General features: G+C 47.2%; 1 protein-coding gene across 1 annotated transcript in view; it reads left to right on the top strand.

Moving 5' to 3' along the window:
- ADCY10 (adenylate cyclase 10) overlaps window positions 1-14,642 on the top strand; it is a 73,588-nt gene that overhangs the window by 16,366 nt on the left and 42,580 nt on the right. Inside the window, exons 6-13 of the mRNA XM_074960948.1 lie at window positions 4,211-4,307; window positions 5,357-5,445; window positions 7,145-7,336; window positions 7,695-7,816; window positions 9,791-9,867; window positions 10,049-10,238; window positions 12,780-12,835; window positions 14,371-14,524. Of these exons, the coding sequence (XP_074817049.1) occupies window positions 4,211-4,307; window positions 5,357-5,445; window positions 7,145-7,336; window positions 7,695-7,816; window positions 9,791-9,867; window positions 10,049-10,238; window positions 12,780-12,835; window positions 14,371-14,524 (977 nt within the window). The remainder of the gene's footprint in view (window positions 1-4,210; window positions 4,308-5,356; window positions 5,446-7,144; window positions 7,337-7,694; window positions 7,817-9,790; window positions 9,868-10,048; window positions 10,239-12,779; window positions 12,836-14,370; window positions 14,525-14,642) is intronic.

Below are 14,642 nucleotides of genomic sequence, written 5' to 3'. Positions count from 1 at the left end.
TGTTTTAACAAATGCCTCAAACCCTTAATATTTCCCAATATGACCCAGAACATTTTGTGTTCCAAAGTAGCTAGTGCAAGCATCTGCATTTCAGTGCATCCCATAGCTATGGCTGTGTAGTTTCCTATTTCTAAATTTTTTTCTTATGCATAAGCCATGTGGTAGTATTAAGCCATTACCAAAGATTCCATCGGGCTTTTAGGTTACCCAGACCAATTTGGACCAAGTCTATATTGGCATGTACTTGTTTTTGTATCAGGCTGTCCTGTAGCTGGGACAGCTTAATTTATTTTTAATTACCTGCAGGTCTTTAGTATTTTTTTTTAAACACACAACAGTGTTAGCAACAAGACAAAAAACACAAGACAAAACATAGAACACAAAACACAATTTCTGTTGTGACAGTAGATTCATGGTATTGGGTTGCTCTTCAGCTGGCATCAGCTTTTCCTGATTTTCTGAAAGACAAAAATAACATGTTTCTACCCCTTTTGGGGTGGCAGATTATTGCTTAAAATATTTCTTTTACAAATACCCTTGCTGATTGCAGGCAAAACAGAGGAATTGCCCCCACATTTTCCTGTTTTTGTTCTATAGACAGGCCAGGTTTCAATGGCTTTTATCTTTTAAGGGTTATGGGGAAATTATCCCACTGTTTAGTCATTAAATCCCTGAATTTTCCTTCTTATACAGCAGACCAAGTTTATAATGTTTTTCCTGCTGTGTTAAGCTTTAAGTTTTATTTACAGGTAATAACTGTGAAGCATCATTACCATACGACCTTAAAGGGTTTTTCCAAAAATCATACACACTATATGTTGTTACAGGGATACTTATTATCATTAAATTTATTAAAATTATCTTGTTATCCCATGCCTTTTATTTAGACAATTTGTTTGCTGACCAGGTGTGTCCTTTATCTGCAGCTCCTTTGTGCTGCTAGTTCTTTCCTTCCTTTATCATTTAGGTAATTTGCATTTTCACAGGTGCTTCCTGCTTTTGGATTTAAAGCCATCAGCAGCTCAGAGACTATCTTAAAAGGGACACAATCAACTTTCACCAGAGTTTTGGTCACTTTTTAAACTTCTGCTTCCAAAACACACAGCAATCTAAAAAAATAAAACCCAACTTATTGTGGCTCCCTTTTCCATTTGTGCCTTTTCCTCTTTTCATGAAGACAAGCAGAGGGAAGAATCCTTACATGCCTCACACAACAACCAAATTGCTGCTGCATCTCTTTTGGCAGCACTAGAAGGTTTGTATATGAGGATATACTGAGCCAGTCTATCCTCCAGGTCCGAAATAGTGCAGACATCAGCTAGGGCTTGTTTAGTCCAAGGACTGTGCCCAAATTTTTGAAGGATTTGTTTAAAAGGTATAATTTCTTTAACAAAAGGTGAGATTGGAATTCCTTCTGACTCCATTCCTCCCTCTGGTACTGGCTTACCCTGTTTTCTTTTAAACATCTTAACATGGATATTTCAATCTCTTTGTCACTGCTGGTATTACTTAGCAAGTGACACAGCCTAGATTCTGAAATCACAGCTTAATCTATGCATTTTTCCCCTGCTACCTTCTCGGAGGCCAGCAGGTCCCCTGCTACCTTCCTGGAGGCCAGCAGGTCCGGTTAACCTGTTCTTCCCTGCTACCTTCTTGGAGGCCAGCAGGTCCCCTGCTACCTTCCCGGAGGCCAGCAGGTCTAGTTTAATCTGTTTTCCCTGCTACCTTCCTGGAGGCCAGCAGGTCTGGTTTAATCTAATAGAAATGCCTAGCTCACTAGAGCTGGCGGTGTGCACACCAATATTTACAATAACTGAGGTTTTTTACCAATATTCCCCCTTTTGCAATTCTCCACCAAAATGTTATACCAATAAAATAAAAACCAGCAGGATCTTATTAAAGGGAAAAAGGCAAAATACCACATTTATTGTGAATACAGAAAGAATCATAGTAAGCAGTTAGTTATAGTTATAACATTCCATTCAATCTCATATTTATTCACACATTCGTTCATACAAACACACACACACACACACACACACACACACACACACACACACACACACACACACACACACACACACACACACACACACACACAGAGGTTCTGCAAGGTTGTTATCATAGTTACCAGCCTTAGAGTTGCTCATGCCAAGCCACTGGCCAGGTGGCCTGGACATGAGGAGGGAGCACGGCCCTGTCAGATGCTCATCTGATGCTCCTGGAAGTTGGTTTGCAGAATCAGACCCCCCAAAGTTCTCACTTTTTAGAGTCTATTTTTATCGGAATTTCTTCCTATGCCAGTCTATGGGAATTGCTTCATCATGCTGTTGCTGAATCAATCAGCAGATAGCACATTCCTGACAGCTCCGTGCTGCTAGATGTTATCTTGTTCTTTGGTTCTCCCATTCTTGAGGCTGTTGGGTGGATTCCAGTCTGCCCTCCGGGGGGGTCCTCTGGTTATTTCCACTTGACGCCTTCTTCAGCCGATGGACACTGGATTCTTAGGCTGGCACCTCCCTGATCATTCAGTTATTATCCACACCAAGCATCCATCCACATACATCCTCTAGCTCTATTTTAATCACAATTGTTAATACAACAAAAGGGCAGGGAGCCTCTGGGTGCTGTTTCTGTTGTTACAGAGTATTGCTTTGAGTCTCTCTCTGTGTGAATTGCTTTGAGAACAGACTCTGTCTTAGAATGTACTAACGCAATTAGCAGCTTGCAAGTTTCACACATAGAGGGAGAGAAACAGTACCAAAAACCAAGAGATCTCTTAATTAGTAATACCCTGGAATTTAAACTATGGGGAATCAAACTCATTTGTGATTTTAATACAGAACTTCTTTAATATGATCCAACAAGCCCACCAGTGATCTCAGACCTGGGTAGTGTAGCTGTTGTACTGCAGAGGACAGAGCCACAAAGCCAGAATTTGGGGCTTTTTATCCATGCTCCCTGCTGCCTCCAGCCCCTGCAAGAGACTCTGCAAGAGAAGGGATGCAAGTGGCAGAGGGAGGAGGTGCAGAGCAGTGAATACCAGAGCTTTCTCAGCAGGGGGCAGGGTTCCGACCTGGGGGGCATCTGAGATTGGTGGTGGTGGGTGTCAGGTAGGAGGGGGAAGATTTTGGAGTCTGGGAATGGATTTGGTAGAGCTGGAGGAGTGTGTGGGGACATTCTGAGCCTGGGGCTATCTGGTGGCCAGGGCTCAGAGCTGAGGGTGTGGGCCTGAGCTGTGGACGCCTGTTAGGAAGAGGGAGGATCTCAGCCTGGGTGAAAGGGTGTGTTTGTGGGGCGTGTTTCTCAGCAGGTGGGGAGCTGAGGGAAGAGTTTGGGGGGAAGGTTGATGGAGTTGGTTGGTGACTGAGGGTGTAGGTGAATCAGTGACTGTGGAGGGGGCGGTCGGGGTGTGGTAGGGTACAGCTAGATGGGAATGGGAGACATTAGAGCTAGGACAGAACAAGAAAGGGGTCACAGAGGGGTAAATACTGTTCTCACTTTCCCTACCTTTTCCTGTAAAAGGCCCCAAGTACTCATCCTGACAGGATAACACACAGTTCCCCTGACCCATCCCCCTCACCAACCCCGGTGTCCCCACTTTGAACTCTGAAAATACGACCAACCTGCCAAGGAGTGGAAGTGGGAGCATTGCTACCTGCAGCCCACCAGTTATTTTGAGCATCCCCCTCTTACGCCTTGCACTGGTTCTTGGAGAGCAGCTGTGAGGCTGGGGAGGAGAATCAGACCGTGGGCCTATTGTGATTTTAGTTAGTATCTTTCTGGAGGCACTGAGATAGTTCAGCGACAGACGTCATGAGAAGAAACTGGGCTTCACTCCTGCACCTGCATAGGAGTAAACCCGTTGAAATCATTGGGGCCAATCAGGTGCTTAAAGTTAAGCACGTATGTAAGCCTTTGCAGGATTGGTGGCTTGGACAGATACCCAGCAGGAGAAAGACTGTGGAACTGGAAGGCTCTGCAGCCAGCTTTGGAGGCTGCAGAATCACTTTGCTGCATTTGTTGGGAGCGTAGTCATTTGTTTTGCTCCAGCCAAAAAATCTTTGCTGATTACTGCTGTGTCCTCCATCCAGTTGACAGGGAGGTTGATGATGGAGGTGACAGTGAAGGATGGGAGTGCATTTTATTGAATAATTCTACACTAGGCTTGGGGAAGCGGACAGATGCCTTTAATTCTGTCTGCCTTCAGGCTAGATACATAAAGAACATCTCTGAGACTGAGTTCGACGAGTTCTTCTGGAAATGTACTGAATACCTACAGAACTACCCCACTGGTGAAAGTAACAGTGAGTCCCTCTTCCTTCTACTGCGCTGACCCCCCAGGGAGACGGCAGGCTGAAATTCCTGTTTTCCGTCAGTGTAAATGTGAGAGGGTGAATGGACTACACATGTGGGCCCCTGCCCTGTACCCCTTTGAGTTCCTGTGTACTCCTCCATTACCTGCCACCAAAATCCCGAGGCAGCCAGCTGAATTTCAACTCCCTCTCCCCCCTGCTGGCTTCAACCTGTGTGGACACCAGCAAGGGGTACACTGACTGTGGAGGAGAAGAGACCCTCTCCCTACCTTCTGGGTCAGCTCTATGGAGGCCCCTGGCTGGCAAGAAGAGATACTATAGGGACCCCTGCTCAGTGCCTACAGTCTTTCTGGGCGAGCAAGCTTTCAGTGGTGCTGATATAAGCACACAAGGAATTTTCTAATAGAAAACTCCAACTGTGCATAGGTGCCAACTCCGTGGGTGCACCAGGGCTGGAGCACCCATGGGGAAAAATGGTGGGTACTGCGCACTGACCAGCAGCCCCCCTACCAGAACCTCCCACTCCCCCCAGTGCCTTCTGCCCACTCGTGGGCCCCACTGATCAGCGCCTCCCCCTCCCTCCCAGCGCCTACCACGGATCAGCTGTTTCGCTGTGTCAGGAGGTGCTGGGGGAGAGGGAGGAGGAGAAAGGGTGTAGTGTGCTCGGGGGAGGGGCAGAACTAGGCAGGGAAGGAGCAGGAAGGGGCAGGGAAGAGGCAGGGTGGGGCAGAGCAGGAGTGGGAAGAAGCAGGGCAAGGCTGGGGCCTTGGGGGAAGGGGTGGAGTGGGGGTGGGGTCTGCAGGGAGCCGGGGGCGGGGGAACACCCCCCGGCAGATTAGAAACTCAGCACCTATGCAACTGTGATTTGCATTTTCAAGATTGTAAGTGAAATAGGTTAGACAAGAATCTCCAGCCCCATCCAGGCACTGTCCAGTCCTCACTGGCAAAAGTCTGCCCTTGAGCAAAGCCAGGAATAAAACCCTACGCTTTAACCACAAGTCTTCCTTCTCCTATTTAAAGCACTAAATTTCCTCCCCTAGGTATCCTCAGAGAAACCTCCACATTGTCTCCTAATGATGAGCTGGAGAAGTCCCTCCGGAAGTTTGTGATGAGAAACATTCTGAAGAAGGTAGTGCAGTAACTTCATAGAATTTTGTTTTTTGGCGTGACGGTCTGTGCTTTACACAGCTAGAATTTTTCTGAGGTTCTGCTGACGCTCGATGTCTAGTTGGCAGCCGGTATCAAGCGGAGTGCCCTAGGGTCAGTCTTGGGGCCGGTTTTGTTCAACATCTTTATTAATGATCTGGATGATGGGATGAATTGCACCCTTAGCAAGTTTGCAGATGACACTAAGCTGGGGAGAGAGGTAGATACGCTGGAGGGTAGGGATGGGGTCCAGAGTTACCTAGACAAATTGGAAGATTGGGCCAAAAGAAATCTGATGAGGTTCACAAGGACAAGTGCAGAGTCCTGCACTTAGGAAGGAAGAATCCCATGCACCGCTACAGGCTGGGGACCGACTGGCTAAGCAGCAGTTCTGCAGAAAAGGAGCTGGGGATTACAGTGGATGAGAAGTTGGATATGAGTCAGCAGTGTGCCCTTGTTGCCAAGAAGTCTAACGGCATATTGGGCTGTATTAGTAGGAGCATTGCCAGCAGATTGAGGGAAGTGATTATTCCCCTCTATTCGGCACTGGTGAGGCCACCCATGGAGTACTGTGTCCAGTTTTGGTCCCCCCACTACAGAAGGGATGTAGACAAATTGGAGAGAGTCCAGTGGAGGGCAACAAAAATGATTAGGGGGCTGGGGCACATGATTTACAAGGAGAGGCTGAGGGAACTGGGGTTATTTAGTCTGCAGAAGAGTAGAGTGAGGGGGGGATTTGATAGCAGCCTTCAACTAGCTAAAAGGGGGTTCCAAAGAGGATGGATCTAGGCTGTTCTCAGTGGTGGCAGATGACAGAACAAGAAGCAATGGTCTCACGCTGCAGTGGGGGAGGTCTAGGTTGGATATTAGAAAACACTATTTCACTAGGAGAGTGGTGAAGCACTGGAATGGGTTACCTAAGGAGGTGGTGGAATCTCCATCCTTAGAGGTTTTTAAGGCCCAGCTTGACAAAGCCCTGGCTGGGATGATTTAGTTGGTGTTGGTCCTGCCTTGAGCATGGGATTGGACTACATGGCCTCCTGAGGTCTCTTCCAATCCTAATATTCTATGATACAGAGGAAAATACAAGAAACCCTGCAGTGCGTAGTTGTGGATCAACTTGCCCACATGGAAAGTTTTCTCCTCCCCGATCCCTTGGCTTATGACCTGAGACATGAGGGTTTAGATCCCTTCCAAAACTCTTGGGTTTTATTTAAAAAAATCCTTACTATTGTAACATTGGATGTTGTCATCATTTTTTGAAATCTGCTGAGTTCTTGACTGCAGGCAATGTGTTCCACAGGCTAATTGTAAGGTGTATGAAAAAGTTTTTTCTTTGTTCCGTTTAAAATTTTAAAGTTTATGGGGAGACCTGGGTTGTAGCAAAGTCACATTGACAGGCTTTGCTCAGCTATCTCCCCCTTTGTCCCCTTGGTGCCTAGCCTCATTTCCCAGTCCTGTGCTGAAAGGATCATCTTCCTGAGACTGGAGAGTGCTTCCCATTGATGGGGGCCCACTCCTTCCTATGGCAATAGCTGATCTAACATCTTTGCCCTCATGAAGTTAGCACCTGTATCTGAAAGCAGAGTCAGCCCAGCTGGAGGAGGGGTATATGGAGTAGTGAATGGTCCCCGCTCACCAGGAGTACGGACTGTTGAGTACATCTGGCTCTTCTCTTTCAGATTGATGACAACCAACCTCTGGAATATTTATCTGAGCTTCGGCCAGTCACAATTGTCTTTGTAAACCTGCAGTTTGACGAAAGCGCCAATACCTTGCATCTGTGCAAGGCCATCCACAATGCCAACATGAAGATCTCAGACACCATCCACGTCTTCAGCGGCAAAATCAACAAAGTCTTTATGTTTGACAAAGTGAGTCAGAGCTTCAAGGCCATGCCAGCCAGGCAGCCGGAGCTGGCAAACATTCCCTTGAGAGTACAGGACTAGTAGGAGGCAGGAAGGACAGTGGTGTTGTCATTAGGGATAGAGAAGGGAGGTGGAGGGCAGCCATCAGGAGGAATGATAAGAAGCTCAGTGCTGAAGAGACTGAGTCTGGGGTGGTGGTGGGGCCTCCCAGAGCATTTTGGGGGTGGTGTATGACAGCACTACTCTAACAGGGTGGGTGGGAGAGCTGGAGCACAGTGGAACTGTTTGCTACAGATATTGTTACTGATTTACTCTTTGGAAAAAACCCTCCCCCCTCTGGTGTTTTCTTTCCCCTCCCTGGCAGGGCTGCACGTTCCTGTGTGTGTTCGGGCTCCCTGGGGATAAGCAGGCTGACGAGAGCACCCACGCCTTGGACAGTGCATTTGAAATCTTCAACTTCTGTTCTGAGAAGCGCATGAAAATAAAGTAAGCAGGAAGGTGAAGTTCTCCATGTTGTCTACAGGGGTGCTACTGGGCTTGGTTGCCATCTAAACTCCCTCATCCCAACAGGAAGGCCCCCCTAGTGGGCAGAAGGCAGTGACATGACAGCTGGGAGACAAAATTTGGGATTAGCCCAGTTTACCTGGGCTCCCCCTCACGCTACGTGACCCTGACCTCCTAAGACAGCTACATGCTACTGGAGCAATAGAACCGCAACCTCGGGGTGGTACTGGTGGGTGCAGGTGATGGAACTCTTACAGCGACTGGCCATGAGTCTGGAACCTGCTCAGGATGACCGTGAACCTCAGCATCCTTAAGAGCAAACTGCAAAGCCAACCACCTTCACTGACCCATCCCACAACAGCCCAAGAAACTCCAATCCCCAAGTCCAGGCCCTGCAGAAAAGAGAGAGCAATGTGTCTTTCACTAACCCAACACCAGCTGTGCAGGATTCTCAGCTCCATTTGTGTGAGAATGGCAAATTTTTGAGCTCTAAAGGCATTTTGCTCCTTGAGAGCATTGGTAACAGGACAGAGCATGAGCCAAACCCTACTGACTGTCACCCCCCACCCCACTGGCCTCCAAAGGTCCCATCAAGCCCTTCTTGACTGCATTTGGTGGAGGAGCTCCTGACTGAAGGGGACCCCGAGGCCCGTCAGCTGGCAGGACTCCAGCAGTGCTTGGAGAGAGCACTTCACCCTCTCCTACCTTCCAGCACGCTCTGGTCTGGCTGCTGAATTTTTGAGGCCTGTGCCTTGGCATGCAAGCACTGCTGATTTCACTGAGGCTTCAAATTAAACTCCTGCATGTTTGTGGGACCAGAGCCTTTGTCCCCTTTTGTGTCTATAAATGACAAGACCAGACCAAACCCCACTCCCTTTTCACACCACTGGCACTGATCTCTTTGAGTCTTTTTGTAACCTGACTCTCCTTTTCTGACGTCTCTCCAGCTCCTGACTCTCCAGCAGGGAGAATTCAGACTGGCACACTCAGAGGGCACCTTTAATATTCAGCTGGGAACAGTACGTGATAGCCAGTAGGGGTGTGTGTCTTGTGCTTTGCTCAGTAGCCACTCCCTTTAAGGGGCATGCCAACCATAAAGAGCCAGGGAAATTCAACCAATCACATGTGAGAGAATTAAATTCCAGGCATGAGTACCCTGCGAGATCAGTGTCCAGTGACAATTACAGTTAAGCAGTTTTCTGCTGTGTGCACCCATTATAAATATGGGAAGCATACACATACCGTAGCGATGGGTGTGGTATAACAGACTGGACAGCTGGATGATGCAAGGAGGGAGGGCTGAAACTCTACACCCATCTCACCACTCCCTCACCCATGGAAGCATTTTAAGCATGCAGGATTTCTACTGTGGGCAGATAAATGTGTTGAAAAAATGTGAATACTTCCTTGAACTTTCAGGCAGGGCTTCACCTCCAGCTCCACACCAGGAAATGAGGGCTCAATTGTGGCTTTGCATTACAGGGAGAACAGGGACTCACAACCCATGGGGAGGTCAAAGAGACATTGTGCCTGTGGAGTTGCCTAAGGAATGCGGCCTCCGTGGCACCCTTGCAAAGGATGGACAGGGGCTCCCTTTGGCTTGGGATCAGCTCTGCTAGCTGGGGTGGCGAGCAGGTGGGGCTGTGGTCTATCTCTCTGGGGAGGCTAGTTCCAACAGCGATGGTAGCTCATAGCACTCTGCACTCTGGGAAGCACAAGAACTGTCATTACATGGGGATGTGCGTGAGGGAACCTCCTTGCATCCTTCTCCATCCCTTTTGCGCACACACAGAGTTGCACACAGGCTGTTCGGAGACCTAGCTGGCTGATGTGGGGATAGTCAATACAAATTAGCACTACAGGAGTGCGGGTGGGGAGAGGGTGCGTGAGCAGATGCGGCAAGAGGGACTGGACATTTGGGATTGCCGACTCCATGTTGCTCTCATTGCTTGCTAGGCTAGTTTCCATCGGAGTAACCAGCGGGCCAGTGTTCTGTGGAGTAGTTGGCCATCGTGTAAGGCATGAATACACAGGTACAGTCTGTTTCTCTGGTACTGTGCATGTTTGGTATCCCCTGGGTACCCACGAAGTGTGTGTGTAGGCTGCATATTTTTGCTGGTGGAGGGGTATGTATGCATGGAGCTGTCCACAGGACGGTGGGTGGGAGCTCAGTTAACTTTTCAGTGCCCATTTTCTTGCTCTCTCCACCCACAGTCATTGGCCAGAAGGTGAATCTTGCTGCCCGGATGATGATGTATTATCCAGGGTTAGTGTCCTGTGATGCAGTGACCTACGCCAACTCCAGGCTGCCTCATTACTTCTTTGAAGAGCTCCCCCAGACTGAGATGAAAGGAGTTGTGAATCCCGGCGTGGTCTATCATTATCTTGGCATCAGTGAGAAAACGTAAGTGCCCCCTGTGATGTCAAGCTCAGAACACCCAGAACTGTGAGCCACTGTTACCACTTAGCAAGAGCTTTGGTACTGCTAAGCTCTGTGGCAGGTCCCTGATACACCAGCCTGTCTGCCTTGCCAGCAAACTCCTCAAGACTCTGCCAGTCTAAACCTTGGCTTGCTGGTAACAATCAGTAAGCCCCAGCTGCGAGTTCCCCAGAGACATCTCCCTGCAGCATCCAGTCCCTCATGTTACGCTCACTGCCTCCAAAGAGACAGAGCACACACCAGCCTGTGAGGTTAGCTGAGGCCTCATACTTCACTTTAATACACAGAACTGAGATGGTTTTGTAATAAAACAAGAAAAAGGTTATTCACAAAGCCCTTGGATTTAAGTGACACTAAGCAAGGGCAAAAGAGACAGACAAGGTCACAAACAAAACAAAACACACTTTCTAATGATGAAAACTCAATCTGAGCAAGTTGCAATCTTTGCCTAAGCAGTTTCTCACATCATGTTTCCATCAGCTCTTGCCTCTCCGGCCAAGAGAATCCAGCTTTCATAGGTCAAAAGGTGCTGGACTCTACTGTCCCCTCAGTGATAGAGAACTAAAAGGTCTTTTTGTTCCCCTTATATTACTCAAAGTCCACAGTCTTCTCCCCCGCTTGTTTAGCTTGATGTCTTTATTTTCCTTATATGTAAATATACTTCCATTGTCCTCTGCTGGTAACCCAGGTGAGACAGGTAAATATGCATGCCTTTGCCTAGGACAGACTGGGTTTTATGCTCTACTTCCCAAACACTTTTCATGAATATATTTCCAGCACACATCTATAACACTTTGTACCCAACCTGTACATACATCACACAGTGATTTTTGGAACCAGCATGTCACCAGGTTATATACAATGCCTTTCATGACATCTTTGAGATATATATCATGACAACAGTGTGTTGGGGTAATGAGTATGTCAGACCTGATGTGAGTTACAGTAGGGGGGCCCTCTGCTAGTTGGCATTGAGGGGCTTCCAGAGTCACACCCCCATTTTACCACGGTGGGGTGGGGGTGATGAGAGGGCAAATTACCTTTGATCAGCACAAAGGGGTGTGAGTGCTATCCTGTCTGTACAAAGCCACAATGTGCATCATCCTTGCCAGAATCCAGAGCATCATCTCACAGCTGTCTTAGGAAATTTCATCTCCAAAGTCCTGTACTTCCCCCCACACAAGATCGACTCAAGGCAACTTAATCAAGGAGACAAACAGCTGCTTGGACAGCAAATAGCTTAGTGTAAAAATAGCTTCAACTGGCATACCTTCAATCAAGCCTCATGTTTGAGAGAATGGGTAACTATAGTGTCTCATTTGCATCTCTCTCCCACTCCCTCATCAGCTCCAGCTACTAGGAGACTGAGAACTGCACCATGGAAATGTAGAAGCATGCAGTGTTTCTCCATACACCTAGAACAGCCCTGTAGTCTCAGTCCAAATGACTTCCAGTTCAGATTAAGGGGCACAACAGACTAAGAAAGAACAAATGTAAAGTCTCCATGAGGGAGCACAGTTTGGGTCCCTTCTTGGGAACATGCTGCATCAGCTGTGCTGGCAGAAATTTAAAGGTGCAGTACAGAAAAATCCAAGTTCATAGCAACTGTGGTGTAGCTAGCTAGTTATTGAGTTCAGAGACCAAGTTTGCATGTGTTTTGTTTTTTCATATATCCTGATACCTCCTTTCATCAACAGCTGTTTATACAAGAACTGCCTTGCTCTCATTGTCCAAATCCAAGGCTACATTCTTACAAGTTCCTCTCTGTGGAAGGAGCCCCATTAAAATCAGTGGGAGTCCGTATGTGGGAAGCAATTTGCAGGAGCCGGGCTGTTGTTAATGTATAGCTTGCTAAAGAGAGATTTTAAAAAGCAGCACAGTAGTTCAGAGTAATCACCGATTTCATCAACCTTCTTATTTATTAATGGCTTTACTTTCTTTTTCCCATGACATGTTTATAGAAACTCTTATTCTCCTTACAGCCTTTGCCTAATATTAACTCATTCTGCTTTTTTTTTTTGCTTTCCTTATCTTTTCCCCTGCAAGCTTTATTGACTCTGTCTATTCCTACTTGTCTCTCATCTCTTGCCCATTTGCAGTACAAAATTGTTTGTTACCTTCAGATCCTTGAGGAGCCTCAGGAAACCAGACTGGTGGGCATTGTATTGCTCTTTACCAGAGGAATCGTAGGCTGCTGTGCCTCGTTTCCTTCTTAGTTCTCCGATGGATTTTAATACACCCTCCCATTATACCAGGCTCATTAGGCTCCTTAATTATTGATGTTCCTCTAGCGCTCTTCCGAAGGGAAACCCCATGACACTACTTCACCCCATCTCAACTTGAGCTTCTGGGTGCAGGAGGCTTAAGAATAATGAAAACCTTCTTGGAAGCAGGGCTTGGATTCAGAGAGAGTGGGCAGCCCAGCTGCGCCCCCACTCATGTAGATTCTGACCAGGAGTATTTTCGCTCTTTAACTGCAGCTTTCCTTTCTCTTCCTCCTTGCAGAATGATTGGCAAAGCGTATCTCACCAAGGAGAGGTCTGAGTGTTACCCCTTACTGGGTAGGTGGACAGAGCTCTTCAGAACTCCAGTTGATTTGTCATTAGGAACCTGTGGAGCAGTTGTTGCTGCTGGGAAGATGATGCCCGGGGAAGAGATGGATGTGGGGGGAAATGTCTGAGGGGGAGCCACTACTTGAGGATAGGTTTCAGAGTAACAGCCATGTTTAGTCTGTATTTGCAAAAAGAAAAGGAGGACTTGTGGCACCTTAGAGACTAACCAATTTATTTGAGCATGAGCTTTCGTGAGCTACAGCTCACTTCATCGGATGCATACTGTGGAAAGTACAGAAGACTTTTTTTTCTGTACTTTCCACAGTATGCATCCGATGAAGTGAGCTGTAGCTCACGAAAGCTCATGCTCAAATAAACTGGTTAGTCTCTAAGGTGCCACAAGTCCTCCTTTTCTTTTTACTTGAGGATATTAAGTGATTGACCATTGGGATCATTCAGAAATGTAAAGCTGTGAGATGTGCTCAGGATGCTCTTAAAGATACGGGGCCTTTACACTGAAGTTGTGGTGCCTGATCTTGTAGGCCTTATATGGTGCTAAGGAGTGCAGGACCTGTCCATGGTCAGACAAGAGTATGGAATACATGTTTGCCATGTTGTTGTAGCTGTGTTGGTCGCAGGATAGACAAGGTGGGTGAGGGAATAGCTTTTATTGGACTAGTTCCTGTTGGTGGAAGAAACAAGTTTTCAAGCAGAGGTGTTAACTGCCCACTTCATTTTAAGGATCGGGGGTAGCTGTGTTAGTCTGTATCCACAAAAACAACAAGGAGTCCGGTGGCACCTTAAAGACTAACAGATTTATTTGAGCATAAGCTTTTGTGGGTAAAACCCCCATTTCTTCAGCTGCATCGTGGTTTTTACCCAGGAAAGCTTATGCTCAAATAAATCTGTTAGTCTTTAAGGTGCCACCAGACTCCTTGTTGTTTTCATTTTAAGGGCTTTTCACTTTACTGACAAATGGGGTTAAAGCAAAATGCTAGATCCCAGCACCCCAATACTGGGTGAGCCCCACCTCATCTCATCAAGTTTTAATCCTGTTGCCCTGTAGGAGCTGATGCACTCAACTACTATCTGCCCTCCCTGGAGGTGAATCTCCTAGTTGGCAGACTGGTAAGGAGAGATGTAAATTATGCTTCCCTGTGCCAGCTCCAGTGAATGTAGCTCAGGGTCTGTAAGGGAGGCTGGCAACAAATCTGAAGAGTGACACCGGGTATTGGAATGAACAAGGGGTTGTGTGAGGATAGGGATAATGTAGTCACACTTCTTTGTGTGTTTGCGGGGGAGGGTAGCAGCGGTCCGCTGGAATCTGGACAGTCGGGTTTGAGACTACGCTACAGAGGGAAGCTGCAATTATCAAAATAAGTGGGGAGAAAGGGATGGATAAGGACTGCAGCAGAGGTGGAAATGAACCAGTGACTTATGGATGCATTTTCAATATGGATGGAGACATGCTGCCACTGCTAAGCAAAGAGGGAAAGGGAAGTGCATTGGTCTTTGCTTTCTTACAGTCCCTCAATGTTTCTTAGGTCGGGAAAAAGAGCTTGAAATCTATGACACTTTATTGAAAGGATTTGTGGGGTCTACAGAAGGCCGTATCATAATGTATGAAGGCCTTATGGGCTATGGAAAAAGCCAGTTACTTGCTGAAATTGCCTACTTAGGCCAGAAGGCTGGCCACAGGTAAGTGCCTTTAACTTCACTTTGATACACCTGGCCCACTTTGATACACCTGACCCCTGTGCCCCACACACCTCTGCCCCTGCATCGTGATCCTGAGCTGCAACATTCCCACAGAGAT

This window comes from Natator depressus, chromosome 8 (assembly GCF_965152275.1).
Source record: "Natator depressus isolate rNatDep1 chromosome 8, rNatDep2.hap1, whole genome shotgun sequence".
Taxonomy (NCBI): domain Eukaryota; kingdom Metazoa; phylum Chordata; order Testudines; family Cheloniidae; genus Natator; species Natator depressus.
Note: the sequence above shows the minus strand (reverse complement) of the source record. Positions and strands in the feature narration are given on the sequence as shown.